General features: G+C 42.1%; 1 protein-coding gene across 1 annotated transcript in view; it reads right to left on the reverse strand.

The window, feature by feature from the left end:
• Window positions 1-27868, reverse strand: part of fbxl17 (F-box and leucine-rich repeat protein 17) — a 214185-nt gene that overhangs the window by 47660 nt on the left and 138657 nt on the right. Inside the window, exon 9 of the mRNA XM_070963623.1 lies at window positions 23389-23465. Within this exon, the coding sequence (XP_070819724.1) occupies window positions 23389-23465 (77 nt within the window). The remainder of the gene's footprint in view (window positions 1-23388; window positions 23466-27868) is intronic.

The following is a 27868-nucleotide window of genomic DNA, read 5'->3' on the forward strand; positions in this document are numbered from 1 at the left end:
TGCGTCCGTTAGCTCATATGTTTAACGGCGGTTGTCTGTTAGCATGCGAGATGTGGGTCTTTGTTTACATTATGGTAGAGACAATAATATCTTGTCCTAGGTCTATGCAATAATTTGAGGTTTGCGTTTATGCTTACATTGATAATGTTATTAATTATAAAACAGAACAAGCATTTTGTACTGTCTGTGAACAAATAAAATGCTTTGGTTAAACATGAACATTGCCCAGCAATTTCTGAATTTGGGTCGTTCGGAGCATTCCCAAAGCAGCAGGCCATTCTGAGAGAAAACAAAGGCTGATCCCTAAGGCCTCACTCATAATCTGAGGCAGCACTTCACCACTTCAGTCACAGCACATCCTGAAATCTGAAGAAAATTTTACTATGAGTTAAACGTACGGATTAAGACGTATTGGACCACCTATAAATTCTATTTGTTAATCTTTATCATAAACAACATAAAGCTATTTACTGCAACCTGATTCTGTCAGCACGGGTTTAGCCATTGAATGGGGCTCTATGGGATTTGTAACTAATCTCTGCACAGCACATCCACAAACCTACGTTTTTCAAACATGCTCTAGCAACCACAATGAACCTAATCAACCCTACAGAGGCTCTTATTAAAGGACAAGGGTCGTCCCACTCCTCATCCAAAATGTCTGACTCATTACAGGGTTCTCCATGTGACGGTTATATAACACACAAATGTAACACACCAACATGCCAGGTCTCTACCACAACACACATCTCAAAGCCGCAGATGGTGCTCACAGGAGATGGGTAAAATGATCACACAGGACCACTGTGGACGGAAAGAAGGCAGGAAAAGAATAATGAAATGAGGAAAGCAGGTAAACAAACTTTTGCCAGCATGTTGTTTACCCAGCATTCTTACCAGAGGGAAATATGCAAATATAAAAACAAACAAACAAACAAAAAGTTACCAAGCAGATTCAATGGCCCGATAATGCGCTTCCACAAAGTAGTCTCTTCCTTTGTTCTTTCTAAAACTCCACACTCTCTTCTGCAATTGGTCAGTCCATGAAAAAAAAAAGTGTAGCGCTTGTCCTGTCCATAAAGTTGATTTTAACCCAAAGTGTCATGAGGTGGTTGCAAAAAAAGAGCAGCAGGCTGTTGAGAAAAGTCGCTGGTGCTCAGAGGCATCTGGAAGTGGCTGCAAGCACTTTGAAAGAATTGATAAAAGCTTAAAAAAAAAAAAAAAAAAAGGACACTGCCCAACCGCTTTAGCGGCTCGCTTGAAAAGGTGTCAAGAACCACCAGCAACTCCACTTATCACTGGATGCTGGCACCTCACTCCCTGTAGGAAATGTTTCAGCAGAGGGTGGTTGAAAACCAATCTCTCCTCAAACCACACATCGGAGCAGATTTCTGGCACATGGCAGTTCATAGTAGAACTTGACAGACTCCTGTTTAATAGAAGCTGCACAAAAGAGAGCACAGATCCAATGGAATCAACTCTTCTCTCCCTCTGGATCCAATGAGGACTCTCTGCAGGCACTACTGCATTCGCATTCCTCTGATTAACTCAGTAGGGGACTACCCTTGAAAGCACCTGCCAACCCTTCTCAGGGTCCAAGCCTTGAGGAGCTGCCCCAGGTAAGGCACTGCACCTATAGCACAGCTCAGCAGAGAAAAAGCTTCTTGATATTTGGGGGACTGATCGAGGAAGTCAGTAGTAGCTGAGTCTGCTGTGGCTCTCGCACTGGAGGTAAAGGCTGAGGGCAAATGGTACTGTGAGTGTTACAATATGCTCTTTTGTGACTTCTGAAGGTCAACCCAGTTATAAAAACCCATTCTATGGATTTGTGGACACAGGGAGAAATCCTGTTATTCTAACACAAGTTGTTCTTGACTATCTACTGTGTGTGCTATGATCATCTTGGCGAGATTACCATCCATAAGTAGGTTGGTTGGCCATTCCCTGTAACTCCAGAGTGACTGGATCATCACTAAGCTTGTCTATCAGATGCAAGAGGCATCACTTGGGTTTATTTTCACTGGTCAACTGCTGTATGGAGTCTCAAACTGAGGATTTTTGTTTGCTTCCTGGTAAGTTTTTTGTTGAAGTAAGGATTCATACATTAGTTAACTAATTAGATAACTGTGGGTTTTGCACTTAGCACTGAGGTGTGAGAGCTTTTTCTAATTAAGTATCTTGTTATCATCATAGATTTTCTATGTTATTTAGGAGTCTGTTCACACTGATATAGAGTTCTAAAAATAACATTAATTTTGTAAGAAAGTGAAAATATTAAACAATAAACAGGATAATTAGACTTAAATGCATTTCATGTTTTTATTTGAAAGTCCAGCCCCAATGGTGGCCTATGGATTAATGTTAAAGGCCCCTGACATAGAGTCTAATTAGATGGCAGAGCTTTTTGTGAAATCAGACTGGGATGTCAGGGCGGTTGATAATTTTATGAGTGAGTGCTTTGGTCTGACAGAAGGGACGTGACCATCAAAGCATTTGGTGTTATAGCATTTCACATGCACACAGCTGCTGGCAAGTGTAACCCCTAACCCCTGCTATTATATAAGAGCCACGTTAGACTGTCATATACTTTTTATGAATTTGTACAAAAGTTTTATGGAACTGAACTCTGAAGACAGAAAAACTGTGAGAACTGCAGAGAAGTGTTCATTAAATGTGACTGTGGATACTCCCAACACTGAATCATCTGAGTCATTTCAGTGTTTGTGTTCCTATCTCAGAGCACATGTGCAAACACTCAAACAACATACACCCTCGTGCATACACACTCCAACACACACGCACAGAAACTGCCATACTGCCTCTATTCAGAGCATATGGTGGATATCTAATATATTTTCTGAATGTCAGTGATGCCTGTTCACAAGTGTCACCACCAAATCCCTGCTGGGATTAAGAAACGCAAAGTGAGCCAAATGAAACCAAATGCAGAGCTCACTCAGATACTAAACCACTTTCGACCTCGCCATTTGGAGGAGACTATTAAGGGAAACAAGTCTGCAAGACATGGAGGGGAAAAAAATGAGGTAGAAGGAAATATTGATATGAACAACCAGTGTGAATCAAGTGGAGCCTTTAAGGCTTTTTTCCTTATGGCTAGGCATGCCATTTCTCTCTCACACACACACACACACACACACACACACACACACACACACACACACACACACACACGTTTCCTTGCATGCATATAACATGAACATTCCATTTATTAAGCCTCCAATTTATCCGGTCACAAGAAACATTTCAATAAAGTCTCTTAATTAACATGCACACCGATTAGAATGTCATGTTTCAGAACGGGCAGCAATCTGTCATCCTGTCACTCTCTCCCTCACACACACACACACACACACACACACACACACACACACACACACACACACACACACACACACACACACACACACACACACACACACACACACACACACACACACACACACACACACACACACACTTCCCTGCTAGTGACTTAATGGCTTTTTTCACCTGCACTTAGCAATGCACTATGGTCTGTGAATAATAAGTGGGAAGAAAGAGTAAAAAACAGGAGAGCGGGAGATGGAGTGAGAGTGAGAAAGAGATGTATTTCATGGTTTGACTGTCAATGTAAATGCCATATTCTATTGAGCATTTTATATTTCTGCCCCTACTTCCACTAATTCTACTTTATTGATGCATGTACAGGGAGTATTTCTCTGGAAACTGCAAGGACAGATATTAATGCATGTGGTCTATGTAGGCCTATTCTATAATTGACTGAATAGCAGGGAAAAATGGAGGCAAACACTGAAAATCCCATTAAAACCTTTATGACTTAACAATAGAGACAAGAAACAAAACCCACTTTCAATGTATTCTTCCAATACCCGATACAGCTGCATTTACTCCAACATAATGCCTTTTCTCTGGCTACATTTAAGCACGTTAAGGACAGAAAGACTGTGTGCATCTGTATATTTGTGAGCTTGTGTGTCTACACTCACTGTATTAGCTAGAAGCCAAGGCCACTCTGATACCTCTGATTGTACTCAGAGGAGTGGAGAAATGGGGTGTCGATAAAATGCGTCTTATGCCACAATGGAGGCGTGCTTGCTGCATTCCAATGGGGCTGCTTTGTTGAGCACCTGCGGCACAGCACAGCCATACTGGGTGGAGAGGCACTCAAAACAATCGGCAGACCCCTGGGTCTCACAAACCTAATCTTTAGAGACAAAGGAGGAAAATACACATCCACAATTACAGCTAATAAATGGAGTTGCATTCTCATTAGTGCTAGAAATACACTGCTAATGCCTGTGCTTGTGTGTGGATGACTGACTGTATGTGCATGGGAATGTATGTATGTCTCGCAAACGTTGTAGTTGAAAACACATGACACCGTTTTAATAAGAAAGCTACAATTTCCATCCCATAAACTGTGCTGAGACTGCAAATAGGGAAAAAAATTGACTATGTCATAGCCTATAACCAAACAATAAACAGAAAAACACAGAGCCAGTGTTTACCTGAGCTCCCCGGGGCACGTGTACTGGCGTGAGGCAGGATTCCAACTGCCATTCGCTGAGCTTATAGCTCTGTAAGCCTATGTACGGATCTGTGTGGGTGTTTGTTTATGCAAAATCTCCCAGGAGGTATAATGTAGACTAATAAGAAGTAATAAAGTTAATGTTGACCTTGTAACAACTGGTTTCCTGCCAAACAACGGAGCGTGAAAGGCTGTCTTTGTGCGATAGGGTGCTGTTTAGTCAGATCACTTGAAGGGTTAAACCAAGACCGGAGGCGTGTGCACAGTTGTTTAGAATTCACTATTTGTCCGATTACTGTACGACTATTCGTAACCTGTGCTTTCCCGCGGCTTTTCAGACTTCATACTATCTTCTCTTAGTGTCATGCCATCATTTTGATCTAAAGATTAAAAAAATAAATGAATAACACCAAACAAGAATTTCTATTTTTACCAGACGGTCATGCTGATGGTTGTAAATGGATGCTAATAATTAAACAAATGTACTTCCAAGAGAAATAGTTTATAACTACGCTCTTTGAAACTGTGAACAAGCATTTATACCATGGTCTGGGTGAATACTCAATTCTGATTGGCTGCAGGGTGTCCATTAAAAAGTGTTGTAGGACACCTATAAAAAAGTTCCGGTCAAATAGCCTGATTGTTCTAAATTATTGCGCTGGCTCAAACGCTAGTTGGTAACCGTGGCTACAGAAGCTCAGAACATACCTTAACATACATTATTTCACAGTTTACAACGGCAAGACAGTAGACAACATGAGTAATTTTATAGTTTCCCTTAACCTATGTGGTGAATTTGATGATTTTGAAGACTGGGATGCAGCAGAAGAGAAAGCGAGAAGAGAATATAAGAAGAAGGAGATGCGACACAAGGAGGTGGAAACTATCGGGACTTTGACTCTTTGAAACAAAATTTCGCATCATCCTCTGGACACACACAAGCGGTAAGAGGTGCACTTGCCCTCTGGAATGATACTTTGTATCACGTAACATAACGTTAAGCAATCATCTCGCTTCCCTCCACTGATTAGGCCTAATATAACAGCTGCGGCCGACCGAGCTGCAGGTTCTGTGGCCAGAGCCGGTTACCTTTGCAGCACGTCACAACGCGAGATATTGAATAGTCCACTCAGCCGCTTCTTGTGTAAAACGGTAAAAAACAACATTAACATATTAATAATTGATTTAATATTTATTTCTTTCGTAAGTGACCATGGTATAAGTGGGATAATGCCCTTCGAGGTGTCCATCATCAGAAATGAATGGACGTCGCAGAGGACGGTTGCTTCCACGAAGTCCATTCATTTCTGATGATGGACACCTCATCGGGCATTATCCCTTAAGGAACTTTTTCCATTCCATGTAATTGCTAATACTGTTATAGAATTCATATCATTACGCTTACTATTTGGAAAATTGTTGTGTCAATAGTAGTGTGCAGTGACAGACAAGTCCAACACTGCAGTGTGGTAGAAGAAAAAACCTGTTGTGAATATTAATAATCCATGCACTGGTAAATGCGTAGATTCACATTAACTGGCCACTTGTGGCCTCTCACTTCCAAGGCTTCTCTGGTTAAGAGCATAATGTCTCTGGTGTCTCTGGACAATGTAATGTGTGTGTTAATGGTGCATTTCCTATGTTGACACCATTAGCAATTTCATGCTGCAAGTTTCTGTTATTACCACTGTTTTGTAAATTGGTGTTCAACAGCGGGAACAGTGTATTGTCAAATGCACTCAATACCTTGGATTATGTGGATCTGAGGAGGAAGAAAGGTGGCTGACCAACTCATTAAGCACCTTCAGAAATCCTGCTTTAACACGTATTGTAAGGTGGCTTCTTTTTCAAGACAGCAGGGATGCTAAGGTAATGTCAAAGACAGCGAAAAGAAGCCCAGTTATCTCCCACAACAATTTATCCAACAAGCTAATTACTTACCTGAAGATGTCAATGAAGTTGACGATGCCTCAGCTAAAGTTTGGTCTTGCATGGAGGGTTTATCTTCTTTGATTGAACATGTTGCACTGCGCTGAGTTTTGAAAAATGTTACCACACTCGCACTCTTCTTTTGGGTCTCCATTGCCCCGACTTTCTGAGACTTCAGCATGCTGCAGGGGTGACGTTGTCTGTCTTTCTCTCTAAACACGGCTGAGTTACTTTCTCACCCAGATGCGCTCTCGACCGAAATTTGGGACCAATTTATTTAATGTGAACCAGTACCAATGCAATTCAGTCATTCAACACCTTGGAGCTCAGAGACTGGACGTTCACTGCATCAAGTTCAGACAAAAGTCACAACTCCCCATCAAGCCAAAAAGTCACAGTAATTCACGAGATGTTACATACTTGTAAAGTCAAGGAATGGTAAGATGATACAGGTCAAGAAAAAAAACTATAATATTATCAGCATCAAATAAAGCTTTGCTGTTTGTACTGGAGGCAGCATGATAACGAAGCAGAAAAGCAAGGTCGAGCTGCGCTGTGATTTTCCGCTAAAGGTTACACGCCTCTACGGGACAATACAGCAGATGAATATTCTATCTGCAGAGGTAGGCAGCCTTGAAGCAGTGAACTCCAGCAGCAGAAATGTTCAAACACAATTCATTGTTTGCACTCCCAAGCTCACCTTTTCATGCTTCATCTGATTCCGCCCTGGTGTCTCTGTGGGCCCGACGCCACACAGCCTAAACATAAGCTCTGAATGGCCTTGAAAGCAGAATGGAAAATGATTCGATCTACATAGCCCCTCCGCACCCTCCACACTGCACTCCTGGTTAAGATAAAACTTTGGATGAGGGTTTTAGAAAAAGTCCTCTTTCAGCCACTTATTGTTATTGTTATATATCATATTTAATGTCAGTGTACTGCAGAACTTACTTCAGACTCTAAATGGACACAGTCTGCTTGTGCTTTAATCAGTTCTGTTTCACATTTTCAAGAATACTAATAAACAGCCTTTAGAGAATGATCCTTGTGCGTTTTGGATTTCAGAAAGCGATAAGAGCAGACAGCAATAGTGATGGTGATCAAATGTAGTGTAAAGGACAATGTCTCCAGGCAGACTACCTAACCACCAAACACCTCTACAAAAAGTTGAAAGTTGAAAGATTAAAATGAGATGAGAAGTTTTAACATGCATTGTAATACATTCTATTCAAGCTAATCAAACATCTATTGAGCCTTTGATTCTAAGGGGTAATGTTTTAGATATACAACAATCCTACTGTATTCTTTACATTATATATTACATATGACATCCGCAATGCCACATACTATATATATATATGGCATCAACATTGTCTCAGGTCCAGCATTTGTCCTGGTTTCACAGGACTAAGGAAGATATTGACTGCAAACTGGATCCATAAAATGTAAAGCGCTTCACCAACAGTTTTTGAAACAGTGTTAAGGGGTTTTACAGTGGATGTCAGAGAGCCATATGCACGAACAAAACAACACAGATGCAAGGATAAGAAAGTCCAAGCATCTGTTTAGCTTAATACAAGGCAGCTGCTCTCAGCCTTTTAACAGTCACAACACAACCAAACTACGCACACTCGACAGAGAGATCTGCAGGTATAGATGCTTCTTGTACAGGAAAACAATGAGACAGTAGTAACACTGTTAATCAAATATACCCCGGCTAAAACTTAAGATGCAGTGCTTTTAAAAGTATGCACTCACTCACTCCTCTGTTTTTCAATCTGTGCAGCAAACACTAAGAATAAGCATATAAAGCCATGCACATACAACCAAACACACACTCAGATACATAAGCAAAAGCACAAACAGGCCTCCCCAAGTGTCTCTTTCCTGCGTCAGGGTGTTGGGAATATAATTGAGGGCTTACAATGAGCTCCCCTTCTGCTAAGCCTTGCTATCTATCAGGCCACACACTGCTCTCACAAACTGCCCTCCGCTGGTACATATCTGATTAGGGCTCCTCTGTAAATGAAGCTTCACAGGACAGACCGATAACAGAGGAGAGAGGGTAGGAGGAGGAGAGGGAGAAGAAAAGATTACAATATGTAAAGAGGAGGCGAGGCATGGACAGACTTGAGTACCAAACAAAAGCGCCAAGGTAGGGACCAGCGTGGGAATGTGATACTTCAATGAGTCAGTATCACATCTATGCAGCAGCCATTCGATGACTGTGTGACCGACTCCATATTTTCTACGATTTCCAAGACACAACTGGCATCACTGACTTAAGGGAATGTCCCCCGGCGTTCATCGAACCAGTAATGCTCCACAGTAATTTTCACTTCGCTTTAAAATGGCCTTGGCCAATCACAATATCTGAGCAGCTCCTTAGTACAGATTCTTTCAAGTACAGTCAGCACATCGAAGGGGACGTATGCTACATTTTGAAGCAATATTTCATTCTGATGGAGCATTTCAAATTTTCAATTAACTTTGAATGAATTCACACAGTTAATCATCTATTTATTTTACCCCCAGGAGTTTAATTAATCACTTTTCACCCAGTCTTTCATTCCTACTCATAACCTGAACTCATAAGCCAGGGCTCCTCAACGGGTAGCCTTAAGTTATTTCAAACATTCCCTTTCAGTTGTATCAGAGAAGAAATTGAAAACAATATTAATTTATTCGAGGAAAATGTAAGTGCCTTGAGATATTGCCCTGTCAAAGGTAAGAGCCGATGGATTTACGGACTTGCTGCACACAGGTAACTAGCTTTCCAACAGAGCTCAGCCTCGTTTTCTAAAAAACATTTGTCTGAGAGGCTGAGCGGTTCGAGACAACATACTCGACCTGCGACACAGCTTTTTGGAGCGGAGCCTCGTACAATTATTGTTGATTTTACTGTATATTTCTAACGAGCTTTGCAAGCTCTGGCTGGATACGCTTTTATGGTCATTAACCAAAATTGATTCACAGTCATGACCTCGCCTTCTAAACACGATTCACTTGTAAAATGCAGTAATTATTTGTTAAATGGTTAAAAGTATGAAAGCTAACATTGTAAATAAATTAATTAATTAATTTTTATAATCTGGTCTCATGCTAAAATCAGGAGCCTTTCCGAAGGCTACATTCAGCACTGGATGCTATTTTTTACAAGGGCATTCAAAGTAACTCTTCTCACTACTACAGGGAGTTATGGCATTAAGGTAACAGCCAATCAAACAATCCCACACATTATACAAAACAGACTGTGTTGAAGTAAATCACTGTAGTGCCAGACAGCAGACCCTCCGCTGCCTTTCATGTTTAAAGAGCAGTGATTTACACATGCCTTTTATCATGTAATCATGTACATACACAGAAAAACACACACACACTAAGCACATGGCAGGGGTTTGGCTCTGCTTTATCAGTGTCATTGATCAAATGATGAGGGGGAATAGCCAGCACCTGGTGTGACACTGTGGCTGTTTGCCAGAGCTGCTGCTGAAACACGTTTAAGGGTCATGAGCTAAGCCATTTAAACATGGCCGATATGTTACGTATTATAGCCATTCCCTGTCAACTGAATGATGTACGGTGCTTTTGTCAAACAATGGAGTAACAGCAGGAAAAAGCATCATATGGACAGAGACAGGAAAAACGACACAAGAGTGGAAAAAGTCAAAGAAACAGATTGCAGGAGCCAATGAAAAGTGAGGAGGGAGAAAATAAGATGAAGGAATCCAAATGAAAAGTGACCTTTAAGCACAAATAGATTTTACATTTAGATACTTCAGTAACCTTCCTGTAAGCAGAGGAATCCTAGAGAGATAAAGACGGGGATGTTCTCTTGGACAGCAGCCACCAAGGTGGACTAAACCATGGCAACGATAGGAGGTAAATGACAGGTCAAAGGTCAGCGCCAGCGGGAGGAAATGACATCAGCGGGAAGTATGAATAAACAGTGGGAGACAATCATCCAATACAAGCGCTGACCTTGCGAGGGATTAGCAGTGGCATTATCTCTAAAATATACAGATGTAGAAAAGTGAGTGAGGGGGGTGACCTTCGGAAAAGAAAGTTTGTCGTTTCAAGTTTTATGTTTAACTGAAAGGAAGGAACGGAATCTAAACGATGGCAAGTTGCTATTAACTTTGAGCAGATCGACAATGTTAAATCTAATTGTTGGAACAGAGAAAAAGGCTGATTTGATCCCAGTCTTTTTCAAGTAACGGCATGTTGATGATTGAAGTGACTTTTGGCTTTTTGCTATTCATATTTTATTGAACTGAAACTCAAATAATTTATAGAAACACACAGAAACACTCCTAACTTGGAAACTATATTAAGTTATATTGTGATGGTTTTGTATATTTCACAGTTTCCTTGTTTGTAAAGCGTATTTGCTTTGAGAGTAACCATCACAGAGAGAAGAATCCAGAGTCACTGCATGTATCCTGGACGTGAAGAGAGACCTGTACTGTAACTGTCTCCTGTTTAAGTCAAATAACTCTTTTCTTCTGTTACCCTTGGGTGCGTGGTTGATATTAGCTAAGTAACTGTGAGCTAATATACTTGTAACCTTGATACAGTGATATCAAATAAACAACACCGAGAGAAAAAACACTGCCAAAGAAGCGCTTATTTCAGGTTCAAGCAGTTACATGCACAGTTCTTCAGACATTATAAGAAAAAGATAACTGCCGGCCGAGCTTAAAAAATAAAGCATTCCTTAAGCCTCATCATTGTAGAAGAAATCTCAATTGAAGAAGATGCCCTGCAGCAAAAACAGCCCGTGGCACTTTGGTCCGATTACATGCTGCCTCTTCTTTCTGTCTGCTCAAAAATCTAAAACTACAGTATCTTACTAAAACAGCTATACTGAATATTTAGTTTCTTGGTGGGCTTTGACTGACTTAAGACTATTGCCAGCTTTTGTATTACTAAGCCAGATAAACCTGAGATATCAGGAACATACCACAGGCCTATAGTGATCACAGTTGGATGTTCACCTGAACGGTATTTACAAATCTAAAGAGTGTAATCATGCTAATTTGTATACGGCATGAATATGGCATTAGTCACACATTGCCGGTGACAGCAGTAATACCTGATTATCTGAATGGTCTTGGTTCATTCATTTGCATAGCTGAACTGTTCAGCTGGGCTTTCCAGCATCATTGTATCAAGACACGCACTTGGAGTCGGCTATTAGCAGCTGCTTCGATTTATTTTACATCTGAGTCACCTGTATTCCGGCAAAGTTCAGCAGCAGCAGCAGGATGTGCTCAGCTGCATTGTCTGCAATAAACCGTCAGAAGGATGTTAAGAAATTCCTAAACACAAACACACACATTGACAGTTATTTTTCAAGTACTCGTCTTTTTACATGGTGAGTGCAGTTTAGCTCACGACCATCCAGGTAATATGATGTAGTTGTTGACGTGAAATACGATATCTGTCATGGGATCTTAAAGAAAACCCTTACCTATCTTTATATGGATATAAAGTAGGGCCCAAAAAGATGTAATTAAAAAAAATAATCACCTGATTGATACTCTTATCGCCTACAATTCTGAATCAATTCACAAATATCAAAAATCAAAATGTTAGAAAATAATGTGATATTTAACTGAACTGCAAGGGCAGTGCAGCACCTGTTAGCCGTCACTGTTAGCTGTCACCGTTAGCCGTCACTGTTAGCTGTCACCGTTAGCCGTCACTGTTAGCTGTCACCGTTAGCTGTCACCATTAGCTGTCACTGTTAGCCGTCACCGTTAGCTGTCACCGTTAGCTGTCACTGTTAGCGGAGCGGCGATCAGCGGACCTATACACACTGTAGCATTAAACAACTTCACCAAATAACTCGGTGCGTCAGTCAGTTCCACCTTTCCCCGTAGCTAACGGTGCATCAGAAAGGCTGCTCTCGACTGCTGGAGATATAACATTAACAGCAGAGCACATACTACACTGGAGCAAGGGACTGAAACTAGCGCCCCCTCTATTCTGTCCATTAAATAGAGAATCGGTTTTAAAATGAGAATCGCCCAAGAATCAGAATTGAATCATGAGATTCCCAAAGACTCACACCTCTAGTCCAAAGGATGGAAAAGATATAAAGAGCTCTCACGCACAGTAAGTGGGCATCTCCCTAAAGGGCTCAGCTAAACATTATCAGAGTGAGGCAGAGCCACTGACAGAGCCCACAGCAGGGTGCTTTAACTATTAAACACTCCCAAATCTGGTCACCAACACATATCAACACCCACGTAATCTACAGGACAGCTCTATTCACACCTGAGAGAGATGAGAAGGTGGAGGAAGATGAGGAGCGAGGGACAGAGTAAGAGAGCGAGATAGTGATGCAGAGGGAGGAAGGAGGGTGGCAATGCACAAGAAAATAAAAGGAGATAACCACAGAGAGAAGGAGAAGCCTCCAAGTCATTATAGCAATACTGAGCATTTTACACCTGTCCATGGGCTGTGTCAGTGCTACTCTGAGGCAATGGCACAGTAGATGTGATGCCGCCTCTAGAGAAATACTTGCCAAATCTATACTCTCACACACACACGCACACACACACACACACACAATATGGAACTAATAAGAAAAATAAGAAAATGCAGTGTTTCACTTCTATAAACAAAAACCTTATAGCCAGCAATAACATCTTCTACAAGTTACACAGCTTGGTGTTATTGAGTCCCACGGGCACACTTGAAGCACGCTGTTATTGGGAACTACAGGGCTGAGATGATAGTGAGAGAGAGAGGGAGGAAAAGGAGAAGATAGAGAGAGAAGAGATAGGACAAATGGACCATTTATATCAAAGCTTCATGAACACACATGGGGCCTCTTTTTAATAAAGCTACCTGTATCCACAACAAAAACTTTATCGTCATCCAGCAGCTCACAGATACATGATTACATCCTTTGGCACCGTGTGCACACGCGCATGCACACACACACACACACACACACACACACACACACACACACACACACAGCTTCATACACAGACACAAGCACACATTTACATATAAATCTGTATATAAACACATACACCGGAGTCATTTCAATCCTTCTTCTCCATACTGTAGACTTAAGCCTAAAATAGCAGAGGCTTAAGCATTTTTTCCTCCAAAAGTTACGGCAAAGTGTGTGTGCTGAAATTTGATAGTGTGAGTGAAGGAAGATATTAGCATGAGCTCAAAAGTGCATCTATAATATGTGTGTACTGCCTGTGTGATTGCGTTTGCGTCTGTGTGTGTTAATGCAAACGGGACTTGCCTGGCTGTAATCCCCGAAGCAAGCGAGTGTGCGTGCGCGTGTTAGTGTGTATGAGAGAGACGGCGTTAGTGTGTGAGTGTGTTTGTGTGCGACCAGTAAGATGGTAGACAGCGTAAGCTCCAGCCTTCACAGCTTAAGCCCCCCTCACTTTTCTCCCCCATAAGGCAAACAGTGGATAGACCACAGGGCTTAGCTGGAGAAAGAGGAGGAGAGGACAATATATGGAAACTAATTCAATTTCAGCCTCTTTGCGCTGCTCCCCAATCTGCAAATACCACCACAGGCTGATGTAAGGAAATGGAAATCTCGATTTATACCACTCAGCTACACACTATAAAGAATCTGTAGATTGGAGCCCTATGGAAGTACACTTGAGCAGCGGTCATCCAGTTAAATGCCTTCCCTCTGTGGAGGCTCAAGTCCAGCCTCTTGAGCCGTTCCTGGCCCCCTCCCCCCTTACCTGTCACCTTCTCAACTTTCCTGTAGATCATCTAATGAACTTTCCAAACTTGCAAATGGTGGGAAAACGGTCATCTTTCTTATTCTCTCCCAGAAGGCTGTTTTTTCCAGTTTCCATGGCTAAACGCAAAAGCAAACCCTTTTCTTCTATGCACATCAGCAGCATATTGGCTCTTAATAACCTAACCCTTAATAACCCTAACCCACGGAATAATACATTAATAAGGGCTTTATAATGACTAATTGAAAGTATGCTACTAATATGATGCTAATATGCAACTCGTTAATGGTGAATATGTGTAACTTAATACAAAGTGTGACCAAACATTGCTTACCTACTTTATGGTTTTAATTATTGCATGTTAATTTAAAGAAATCTCATCACGACTTGCTTACAAGACTAGCCCATGGTCACTTGACTGGATTCTTTCAGTCTTGTTTGAAACAAATACGCCAGATTCTGTATTTTCAGTTTTGCAAAAGTGAGGATTCGCAGCTTTCCTCTGGCTTATATAATTGTAAAATCTTTGGACACCTGACTACACCTGTAGAAACTGTAGTGGGTTTTTTTTCCCACTTTTTTCCAAAACAATTAATGGATTTATAAAGAAAATAACAGCTAGATCGATGACAGACATTAATTGCAGCCCTCGATAACACAGAGCAAATATTAGCACCCTCTGCTTCAGCATCCAGGTGGTCTTGCGGCAGCGCTGAAGTCCAGCTCTGAGCTTGATGTAATGCTGGTTGTTTTCCCCGCGGCTCAGGCACTCTCATTGATTTGCAGAGATAATAACCCACTTTATGAGTCTTTGCTCTCACCATGTCCAGTAGCACTCTGCAACATATGTTACTCTCTCCCTCTCTCCTTCCCACTGTCTCTCCAACCCCTCGAGGAGAAAACACACAGCTTATGAATTTTCCTAGCAGGTGCTATCTCTGTGTACCACTGCTCCACTGCTTTTTAGGGTCTTGGCGTGATATGGAAAAGGGTCATGGGAGTTGGCCTACAGGCTTGGCTTCCTCCGGTTCCATTGTTTTATACTTAATGGATCTGATGTCAGGAGGATCGTGCCTGGGCAGCTCTCCTGTCAGAATGTGTTGCGATGGTTACACTATTTAACATTTACGCTGCAAGGTGAAAAAAAGAACCCTCAAAATCAAGAAGGTATTCAAGATTTAATCGCAAAACAGTTCTATGAATGGCTTTATTAAACCTGATAGGCTTCAGAAAAACCAAAAATGTCTCTGCCAGTCTTTCACTATCACCAAGGTATTAAAAATGTTTGTCAGGTTGAAAAACACTGCTGTATACTAGTGGCCATGAACATTTGCAGATCAAACTGCAAATCAAGAAACCACAACCTTTTTCTTGCTCAGCAGACACACACACAGACACACGTACACAAAACCACACTCGCAGTGGTGATGCAGACAGACAAAGACTGTCAACCGACTCTCTCTCCTCTGCAGCCCACATAAATCTGCCGTACTGCTCGGCGCATTTTAATCGACTGCTTTAAGAGTCGCATTATTTACCTACCGAATGCCAGACATAGAGGAGCAAACAAGCTATTACACTATCTAAGTTTACATCGCATTATGTCTCACAGCACTTAGACTGTAGGTGGTGAATAACTGCTTAGTAAACAAACAAGATGGAGTGAAAACACACAAGAGCTCAAAGAGAAATAGAGACGTGTAAAAGAACAAGACAGAAGGAGGTAGAAGTTGATGCATAAGAAGAGCCGGCGCAACAAAGCTGCAGCCTTTTGCGTCGTTACCGTACCACCAGGGGGTTTGATCACGCCACGTGTAAATACAACTGATCATCTCATTTAAGTCCCGCTCACTTTTAATGTATTGCAGCGATTCCAATATTGTGTGACATTTCAAAGAATGGCACCATGCCATGCAGCCATGGCTTGTAAGAATAGATATCGTGCTGAAGGCTTTGACACGAACATCAATCCCACAAATAGAGCAGGATAATAAAAAGTGAATACTGGCTTAAGGTTAAAAGCGAGCACAGTAACTCTTGAGCTCTGAGGATACCCTAATGGCCTCATCATACTGTATATGGGAGCATAACAATCACATGTCATTTTCATTGCTGGTAAGATAGTTGCAGTGCCGTTTCAGCTGCTTTTATGCTAAGCAACCTCACCTTGTAAAAAACACTATTTTACTCAGGGGAGTGAGTGTGTATCAGAATTTCCCCAGTGGCAAAGGAAACCTGTTAAAGTACACAAAAGCTCACACAAAGGCATGTAAACAAGCACACAGTCGCACAAACACGCACACATGCAGCCATACTTCATTTTTGAGGTTCTACTCAAGGGGAGGGGCAAGGAAGCCCCATCTATCAACGTTCAGTGCATTTAGAGCAAAGCGCCTCAGATGAAAGCGAGAGCTGAAAGATGAATGGAAAGAGGGATGAGAGGGGAAAAAAGAGGAGGAAGGGGTTTGGTGTTGGAAAGGAGAAAAATGTGGATGCATGTTAAATATGTACGAGCTACGAAGGGGGTGATCAAATAAGAGAATAAGACACTAAAAATTGAATGACAGCAATAATCTCACAAGCTGACACATGGGTAAATACAGATGGACATAACAATGAAACGCACAATCTGAGAAGCTCAGTCCTTCTTATACAACAACGCAACACAATCACAACAGTCTGGAAGATGGGCTGTCGTTGTCAACATTTCTTATTAGGTGAAATGAAGCTGTGGAGACGCTCGTTCGGGAAGTTTTTCCCCCCACTTTTAATTCCTATGTTTACATTAATTCTAAGCTTAAAGCTCCCCAACGTACAACTACAAGGGTCGCCTGGATGATTTAACTACATGTAGGATTGTTAGTTTTAATTACTTCAACTGTATTTTTTCACCTTGTTTGCTGGGGCGGATGGCTCTAAACACAATGATGTAGGTGAGCTTCAGCTGTCTGAAGCACAGTTTGGAGCTGTAGCGAATTCAAAATGCTTCATATTCCCAATTGGGAAGCATAAACTGAGCCCCAGATGCAGGACCGACACAGAACCTGAAGGTAACTTCTTTACACTGAAGCTCAATGCCACTTGCAGCACATACATCAGAATTTGTTGTTCGCTTGCCAAGTGCTTATATTCTGTACTGGTGATGCAGCCAGGGGGATTTCATGTCCATCTTACACTTAGAAGTGCTCAAAATACCAGCGAACTTAGATTGTCTTTGCAAAAAAAAAGAATAGGACTTTGACTTGCATCAGTCTGGAAGCCTCAAGTAAGCCCTCCCACTTCGTAACTCTATAGCAGCTCTGCTTGAGGCCTCTAAAAGTAGACCAAAGCTGCTCCTTTTCTTCCCTCTCACTCATACACAGTCTCCCTCAGGTGTCTCACTCGATCTTGTATTCGCACAGATGTACACAGGAGGCCGTGACTGACAAGGTAAGGGATCGTGGGGAGGCGTGCGGGTGAAAGAGGAGAATTACCATATGTAAAGAACGGAGGTGCCAAGGTCTCTCTTTTTGTCCCCGGATAAAGCAGGTGGACTACAAGGGACAAGATAAGCGCAGGTAGACGTAACACAGTCACAGTGCAGACACACAAATGCATGCATGTGAATGTAAAACACACACGTAAGAACAAAGGACGCGCACAGACAACGAGGGCGAGAGTGAGAGGAGACAGGGAGGTATCGCTGTCTATCCAGTTGTGATGAAGATACGGTGTGGGCCACCGGCTGTGTATGCGCTGGTCAGTGAGGATGGCAGTGGTGGCGTAGAGATCTGATTAGCACTGGGAGCAAAGCTGAGTAGGGTTTCTCATCAGGATCAGTTTTCAAACCAATGCTATAATGGCACTTTTATTTCTGTAGGGGAGATGGGCAAACTGAGACCACACCGTCTGCAGGTCAACGGGAATTAGGAACTTCAGTTTTCGTCCTTTTTACTGTTTATAAGGAGCAAATGTTGTCTCCGACTTCCATCATGTTATGGAAGCAGTCGCATGCATCCATTTGTGTTGTCTTTAATTTACAAAATTCACCTGCAAGCCTCCGCATGGTCTCTTACCTTTTCCGGGTGGCTCAGGAGGCAGTGCTTGTGACAGGGTTGGCAGTTTGATCCCCAGCTCATCCAGTCCCACATGTCTCACAAGTTATTATTCTACTATTAAACCAGGTAAGAGAGATAACTGAGACCCACTGAGATAATAAAATGTCTGGTCAAGACGGTGGTGTTACAGTGTTTCAAGAAGCATACATGCAAACAATAAAAACACACACCGCAGCGGCCCAAAAGGTTTCCATCAGGAGTGACATGCTGCATCTTCAGAAATGACGCCAATTCAAAAACACATGGACAAGCAATGGAAAAACAATGGAAGAGTGGACAACAATGGAAAAATGCTGAAAAGGACAAAATATGATGCAAAGGACAAACCACGCCGCAGAATGCTAAAACAACACAACAAATACACCAAATATGCTGCAAATACAAAAAAGCAATGCAAAGTCTAAAACACACAAACTCTGAAAACAAACAGAGAAATGCTGAATAACCAGTCAACACAGTGTGAGTTCTCCAGGCCTCTAAGAGGAACACTGAGTGGATCAGCATGGCTGTCGACCGGAGGGAGAGAGACAGAGAGACAGAGAGGACAAGAGGAAGAGCGTCTAGCTAAGGAAGCCATTACAAGTTCCAACTGAATTTGCCATTTAACTGCCTTAATTGGGATCAGTCTATCCACCTGCAGATCTTTCTGGTTTCAGGCTGCAGGAGCAGAAAACATGAAGGCCTGTTTGCCCATTTCAGAGCGAATCTTAGGGATGGACAGTAAGAGGGTATCATTAGAGGGCAAGCAACCGTTACTCATTTTAATTGAGATATACCCACAAAGATAAGGGGGAGCAGTCCAAGGAGGGATTTATAAATAAACAAGTGTCCTTGAGGAAAGACACTGAACCCCAAAGTGCTCCTGATGGTCAGGTCAGCACTTTGCATGGTAGCTTGCTGCCATTAGTGTGTGAGTGTGTGTGTGTGAATGGGTGAACTGTAAAGCGCTTTGGACCAAAGTGCTGTATAAATGGAGCCATTTATCATTCAAGGTGAGTCATTGCATGGTATCCTCTCAGGTACTGGAAGAGTTTAAAAGACATTTTCTTTAGCAATAGCTTCACTAACTGCACACTCTCTTTCATGAGACTTGAAAAAGCCTGTTTTTTTTTTCTTAACTTAAATTTAATTACAATCAAAATCTCGAAAAGATACAAGCTTGTCACGTGGGACAATCTGTTTCTAGATCACAACCTCTCTAACTCAGACCAGCATAACTTTAACTGCTGTAACAGGAGATTCTGATACATAATTACTGAATGTGTTGGAAAGTGTCTCTGCAGCCCTGGAAGCCGGGAGGTGGCAGGGATTCGAGGGCACTCTGAAGATTACAGGTTCTTAAACAAGGGGTCAGGACTTGAAATTGCTCAAAGGCCTGCAGCTGGAAGGGTCCCCATATGAAAAGCTGTATTATCTAAATAACCTTGGGTCCCAGGGTAATGCTAAATGTATTCCATATGGATTCCCTGCTTTTGGAGTCCAATAACTACAGAGTACCCCTGCTGTCTGAGCAGATGAGGCATACTTCATGCGCTGTTTGTGGATACCCTCGACCACACTGAAGTAAATACTTGTGGAAATATCATTACCTCTATAATTAATGGATAGAAAATGTCAATTAAATTATATGTTTCTCTTAATTAAACGAACCAGTGTTGTAGTTTAAAGCCTTTCATGGATCTTCAAAATTACTGTTTGCTCACTTATTTTTCTTTTCTTTTCATGGTGGAATGTAGTGTACCATCTGCACTTTATGCCTCTTAAGTTGATCTTGGTTTACGGGCACGTATTGCAGTGTTGATGCATGTGTATAAACTCGTGCGTGGTGGGTGTTAATAGCTTTTGAAAAAGTCAGGGAGGCATGCAAAAATGCCCGAAAAGTTAGAAAACACAACGTGCACAAAAAGATTAAGTGGCACAAAGAAAACAGAGTGTGGAATGAAAGACAGAGGAAATCAGGACAGAGCGCTTTCAGAGGTTTAACGAAATCTTTCAGTAGCGTGACCATTATTCATCATCAATCATTAGTTCCAGGTGTGAAAAAACAGTTACTGAAATGCATAAATCTTCCAAAACATGTGGATTTAACAGCAGGATTAAAGAATCCAGGTGTTTTAAATAAGTCTTTATCCTGCCTTGAATACAACCAAAATGGTCTTTATGCTAATTAGTTTTCATGTTCTTTGATGAATGGGTGAGAAGTCCAGGAAGTTTGCTTTTTTTGTTTTTCTTCATGGCACTAATAGGGCTTTCAGTAAGACCATTACGCCCCAAAAAGCTCTATCTTCACTTTTTCCATTTGTTTCCTCTTCCTCACAAAATAATCTCCAAAACCATCTGCGCTGGGAGTAAAATTACATGTTGCCTTGCTCTCTCTTTCTGTCATCTAAACCTGTCTTTATGTCTGTCCTCACAGCTCCAATAAAATCACACAGGAAGCGAAAGCTGGGAGGAAAAAAACAGAACACTCAAACTCAAGAGGCTTGTGGACATCTCAAATGCACACAGAGAGGCCATTAATAAAAATAATTAGCGCAGGAGATGGGCGGAAAAAACGGGGGCCAGCTTGGCTGATGTAAAATCTCATTCTGTTATTTAATTTATCAGAGAGTGAAGCAGGAAGTCCACCAATCATTTTAGAGCACAGAGCTCCTACAAAAGGCATCTCTATCCTAGAAGGACACACAGGCGCGCACACACACACACACACGAATACACAAGGATCCCATCATCAGCCAGAGGGGGCCGGAGGGGTCATTAGTAAAGGAAGAAGATCAGATATCACCAATTCATCTTGGTCAAAATGATTAGAGAGTCACAGAGATCGAGAGGGATACGTATGATGGTGGTTGTGTGCATTCCTGGTTTAATGTACCATTGTGATCTGGGAGTCATTAATCAAACGACCAGTGGATACACGCCCACAAACCGTTTCAGACGCACACGCACAGAGTTCAGAGGTTCAGAGAGGTCAAGGTAATTATTGTCAGTGTAACTCACAGAAGTCAGCAGCAAACTGCAGCTTGTGTTGGAGAGTAACCATTTAAGTCTACACACGCGACATAATCACAGTTTCATTCTGGAAACCTCTGACGATTAGTGCCTTTTTCCATGTGTTGTCGCTGCCTAGTAAAACCACTACAGGATGAGGAAAAAGTGGTAACATACAAAGGAAAAAAAAAAGTTTATAGCCAAGCAGCCAATAGCGGGAGCTGCAAATTTCTTACTGTCTAATGCCCCATTCTGACAAATGTACTGGTGCGGCTCGCTGATTAATCTGAACGGCTCAACGTTAGAAAAACTGGATTCAGCCTTCCAAGATTCACTTCTCTCACAGTTGCTCACTGGCCACATACGCCAAAACCAGTTCTCAGGCTTCCACTCTTCTCCTACTCTTCTTCTCCATCTGAGCCTGCTCGAGACTTCATCTGGCCGAGCAGCTGACTTCCTGTTGGCTCCCCACACTCGTGACAGGGATGAGAGGCTCTAGTAGACTTTGCAAACTTAATTTGATCAAATTCTGATGATGCAGAAAGTCACTTCAGGGGTTTGTGACACCCATAAACCACCATTTCACAGCAGGGAAGCAACTAATGATTATTTTCATTATTGATTAATCTGCTGATTGTTTTCACAATTAAGTGTTTCAGTGTATAAAAAGAAGAAATTGAGAATCATCACAGCTTCCAAAATGACTCTGCATTGCTTCTTCTGCCCGAAGCTCAAAGACTCTTCATTAAATGAATAATACATTTTATTTTAAATGACAAAGGGAAAAAAAAAGGAAATGCTTAAATTTAAGGCACTGGAATCTGCAAATGTTTCACATTTTTGCTTGAAAAATGACTGAAATAATTAATCGATTATCAAATCATCTATGCTTAAGATGTTCCTTCCATCATGATTGGGAATGAGAAAACAGCCATTTATAGATTTATTGGCAAAACTACAACCAATTTCCCAGTATCACACACAATATCTCAGTGGGCTTTCTGCGCCCACATACACAGCCCTCGACCAGCCTAAGCTCTCCAGAAAACACTAACAAGCAGAAGGTTGTTTGTCTGTTATCTGAGCAGCTTCTTTGTGCTGGTTTTCATTAGAAAAAACAAACTGAAGCAACATTATCATAAACAGAAAACAGGTATAAAGCCTAACTACACAAAGCACAGGCTCCTTACTTTTTTAAGCCTAAAATGAAGAAGAAGAAAAAAAAAAACTCACCTTAAGCAGCCGGCATTAGAAAACTTCAGCAGAACAGCAGCTATCTCATTAGTTCCTTTGTGCAATATTAAATAGGCAATTTAAAAAAGATTCACTCTGACAATGGCGAGCTAGCATAATAAAAAACAAGAGAAAACCAGAGCTGCTGAAAGTACGCGGGACTTATTAAAATCAAAATCAAGTAAACACGCTTCATCCCAGTTCGATTGGCGTTTCGAGCACAATGCAGATTGTGTGTGTTTTGATTTGCAAAGATGATTGGAAACACAATAAGTGGCAAAAAAAAAAGAACTTCAGATTGTGTTATATTGAGTAGCCACCTAGATGCAGCAGTTGGCTTCAAGCCGTCATTTGTGGAACTCTCAGTGTACACACACACACACGCACACGCACGCACACACACACACACAAAATGGCACTGCAACAACTAAACAAACAAACGGCGTCAAACCAGAAAATCGAATAATTCATGCAAGCAGTGTAAGTCAGCATTGCATTCTTGATGCTTCAACTGCACATTGTGCTGTCGCTGATAAAAGTCTCCAATATTCCTCAAGAGCCGGTGCCAAATAGTTTGCTGCTGACTTGGTTGAGTTGGGAAAATTTCTACTCAAAGTTAGACTTCTAACTACAATATGAACATGCATGAACTGCAACAGGGAGCTCGGGCGAACATTACTTTATTCTGTGTGAAACTTTTCAATAATATTTTTACTGTTTGCAAGTCTCGTAAGGGCTGAGCTGTAAAATCAAATGAGTCCTGAATCATGGTAGTGACTGCGGGTAATAATGGTTATGATAATAATGTTGGAGGCTGACTGCAACAAAGGGACTGTGATCGAAAGTATCCTACCGTGGTCTGTGATTTTACAAGACACGAGATAGAGCTCCTTCAGACTTCTCCCCTCCTTGGCGATGATTTCCACACACCTACAGAGAGACACAAGGAAAGAACAAATGCTTTAAGTGTCACCCGAGGCATCTGTGTTCTCTATATTGCATTTCACTTTAGCTTGAAGGCAATTTTGCCCATCAAAAATGAATGCTTGCACATATACAGCAGTGTTCTTTCTCTTAAAACTGCCTTTACCCACACACACACACACACACACACACACACACACACACACACACACACACACACACACACACACACACACACACACACACACACACAGTAAAGGTTAAACAGTACAGCTGCAGGGTCACAACTGCTCACAAATCCTGCTTCTGCTTCTTTTAACACACACATTAATGATTAAACACCTAATCTGATTAAATAAGCATACATGAACACAGTGGGAGTATAAGTGTGTGTATGTGTCAAAGCCAGTGCGTCCATAGACACACACATACATATATAGTAAGCATGCTCACATCAAAGAGGGATATCTGCATTCAGGCTAGTGCCTGAGCCCAGAGGACCTTCAGAGCATGTGTGTGTGCGGGTGTGTGTGTGTGTGTGTGTGTGTGTGTGTGTGTGTGTGTGTGTGTGTGTGTGAGAGAGAGAGTGTACACCGGGGAGGGCTAAGGGGAAGATCAGAGTATGTGTATCAAATGATTCTCTTTAAATACCTCTAATGAGAGGAGCGTGTGCAACAACTAGATTTTGATCAACGCATTTGACCTATTAACCTTCAGGAGAAAATGTTTTGATCTTTATGCTGGTGCTCAATCATGAATATTTATGAGACAAAAAAAGACAAGCACACACACACACACCTATACTGCACGGCTCTCAAATTAATGTGAAAGAAGCGCTGGCGCTGTGTGTGACGCTGATCTGTCTTCTATCATTGAGCTTCATGTCAAAGTGAAACAGGGAACCTTATTGAGTTCTGGGGCCCACTAAGAACTGTGCTCATACGCTTTCACGCAATATGACTGACACCTGAGGTTATTCTGAAATGCATTGCTCATATTCTCTCGCTATCCGCTGGCTTATCTCACCGTAGGCCAAGCGTGATGCGTGAGGACTTGTTGAGAGAATCCGAGCTTCTTTTCTTTCACATTTTTGTTCATGCTACATGCTCACTGTCTTGCAAACAGGAGTGAAAATAGGATGCAGGGGACGGGGAATTCAGCACGGAGAAACTTCCTCTCAAAACAAAGCCTGATTTGTAAGCTGGCGTGTTTTTGCTGCAGGATCGACTTAAGGTGGCACAATTCATGGATTTCACTTGACGTGCGACATATCGCACAGCTGGACCGAGAGGGAAAAGGTGCGGCTGACGGAAAAGTTAAGAAGTGTGTTACAATTCTAAAATGCTTATTTCTGAGAGGAGCCAAAGCTGTTAAAATGTGCACTGGCCTGTCTGCTTTTCTTCACTGGGCTGCATCATGATATTTCACATCGTCCTCCCACCTCTTCTTGTTTATTTCTCTCTCTGCCTCTCACTTCTTCCCTTCTCTATCTTCTGCCCCTTTTCTCTCTCTCTGTGGTCCGCTTGAAGATAAGAAATATTCCACTCTTGAAAAAGGAAGAAAGACCTGTTGCAATTGGTCATCCGTGACCCAACCTTGTGCTGTGGCCGGCATTGGATTACATTCAGTGCAGCCAGCGGGACCACAATATCATGCTGTGTGTCTTGGGGCTGTAGTATTAGAGCTGCTAATGAATGAATGCTCTGGGAAGACTTGAGGAAACAGAAAAAAAGAAAGCGCAGCGACGAAGGCCGAGGCGGAGTGCATCCTCTGGGAGCTTGTTACACTGTGCCCAGGGTCAGAGCAAAAGCAATTAGATTAGACATCAATGAATGGGGAGGGGGGGATGGAAAGCAAGCGCAGTGGGAAACAGAGTGAGTATAAATCTCTATACAGTATCTAGAGGTTGAACAGATACAGAGAGGTGCATCATGGGAGGCTGACAGAGTTAAGGAAACAAGGGAGGAAAAGAAGAAAGAGTAAGGGGCCGGAACAAGGCCGAAGTGAGCTGAATGAAGAGGATTAAGGAGACAGCTGAGGAGACGAGGAAGGACGGAGCAGAGGTGCGGGGTGTCATGGCTAACGCACGGTTCACATGAAAGGCCTTCAAGAAGCAACAGGCTCCCACCCACCTCCACTCAAACCCCACAAGGCTCAGCTGACATGAATTAGTGATCTTCTCTCTTTCAATAATGTACAGAGGCTGTGACAAAAGGCCCAGCTGGACGCGGTGTGCATACCAAACACTTAGAGAGAGGCGATGCTACAGGAGATAACACTGAGAGGAGAACATTAGGATGCAGAGTGGGGAGAGCAAGTCAACAGCGTGGCAAGGTGATTGAGCTGGAGAAGCTGCTGGTGATGCTGAAAAGGGAGGAACAAGGAGCGGAAGGTAGGATGAAGGAGGGAGGAATGAGGGGGAAAATAAGAAAGGGGGACGATACAGCTGATGCAGGTATGTGGGACGGAGGATTAGGAAAAGAGGAACTGATGAAGTGTCAAAGAGAACGTGTGCAGGATCACCATGATGAGGACACGGTGTGAGACGCGGGAAAATAAGGTAGAGAAAGGGAAACAAGGACAGGAAGACGTGTCAGAAAGCGGAGCTTCAGAAAACAAAGAAGAAGCGAGGTGACGAGAGGATAAGTGGAGGAGGAAGGCAGACGGCATAAGATGACAAAAATGAAGGGTGAGTTGAGGGAAAGGTTAATTAGGATGATTTAGAACAGTAACAGAAAAATGAGCAAGACGAAGAGCGCGAGACGACGAGGAGTAAATGACAATGACAAGTGAACAAGGCGAGAAAGTCGAGCGAGCTGTCTCCGCGAAAGACAAATATTAGCGATGCACAAAAAAAGTCCAGAGAAAGCATTCGCTGTAGTTACGGAGTGAGCTAATATACAGCTCAAGGCCTCGCTTTTCCAATAAAATGACAATAAAACTGTTTCCATGACAACTAAGGTAGCGCATGTTCAAGAGATTAGCGTAACCGGCAGGCAGGAGGGGGAGAAAGGAGCGAGGGAGCGAGCCTCATCAGGGGTCAGTGTGTGTTTGGCTCACCGTCACCGTGCTAGAGGTAAACAATACAACTGTCACTCCTCCCTCTGTCTCTTTCTTTCAGTCGCATACAAACGACATCAAACCTTGATTCGGTTCTCAGCGAACTTCCTCAAACACAAAGTCACACACACGTTTTCAATCTATACTGCATGACTGGACCTTCACAACTGGACTTTTTTAACCCTAAAACATTGTATATAATTTATTTTGTTAAAAATAAATGCCGCCTGGCAGAGAATGGAGCTTTTCTTTGACTCCACACTCACAGATGAGAGTGTGTATCATAATAAAATAAAGCGTCTTCAACTTGAAAGAGAGGAAAGGTTTGCGACTCAGTAACAAGATAGCATTCTGTGAAGTTACTGTAAACCTTAAATGCACAGGGTGTCATTTCTGCTCAGTCAAAACAATAACAAAGGCGTAGTTTGATGATTGTTAAACAGCCACCACTGCAGATGACGAGGTCATGTGTTTAACGTATATACTTCATTTTTATTCATGTTATGTTCAGACACGTTCGCCGACGTCCTTCCTCACTCTCTGAGGAGGGAAGTCTCTGGTGTTTCCCATGTATACCCGGAAGTTAGAGTAACCCGAAGGGCTAAAGGCGACCAAATGACACACACTGTTACCTTGAATAAAATTACTGGTTGCCCCACAGTGCAGCTGGAGAGAGACAGGAAGGGGGGAATGGAGTGGGGATGGATGCAGCGAGGGATCGAGCCCGGGCTGCTGCAGCACATACTGTACGATGGCTTTAAAGAGGTGTAGAGGGGCAGACGCAGTCACATACTTTCATAGCATCAGAAGCAAAAAATAAAGTCATTTGCATTGCTGATACATAACTGCTCCTCTTTTCGAGTTTTTAAGCAGAAAATTCAATTATGTTACTTTGAAACCATGGTAACTTCATCACCGCTAATTTATCTTGTGATTAACAAATGCATTTTCCAGGCTCTTACATGTAAATGAGGCCCAAAGGTATGACAAGCTAAGTAGTTCAGATTAAGGTGGAAATGCCACTCACTGAGGAGCCGAGATGTGTTTTTTAAAAAGATCCATTTTTATTTCCCAGAATTAAATTTGCTCATGGGCCGTATTTGCCCAACCTCTGCTTACTGCCATTGCAAAGCTTCATACAGTATATTAGCTTACTGAAAATGATTTTACGTGATAGAAACTGCCGCGGCCTCATTATGACTTATTTCTATAAAGCTTCAAGTATAAAATGAATAAAGCTCGTCTCATTAAAATGTTATTTAAATGCACCGAGGAGCATCATTGTAAAGATGTGTTTTTAATGACTCTGACAAGCTCTTGAATAATAAAAGGAAAGTGGCGGTCCATCA

This window comes from Chaetodon trifascialis, chromosome 6 (assembly GCF_039877785.1).
Source record: "Chaetodon trifascialis isolate fChaTrf1 chromosome 6, fChaTrf1.hap1, whole genome shotgun sequence".
Classification (NCBI taxonomy): Eukaryota; Metazoa; Chordata; class Actinopteri; order Chaetodontiformes; family Chaetodontidae; genus Chaetodon; species Chaetodon trifascialis.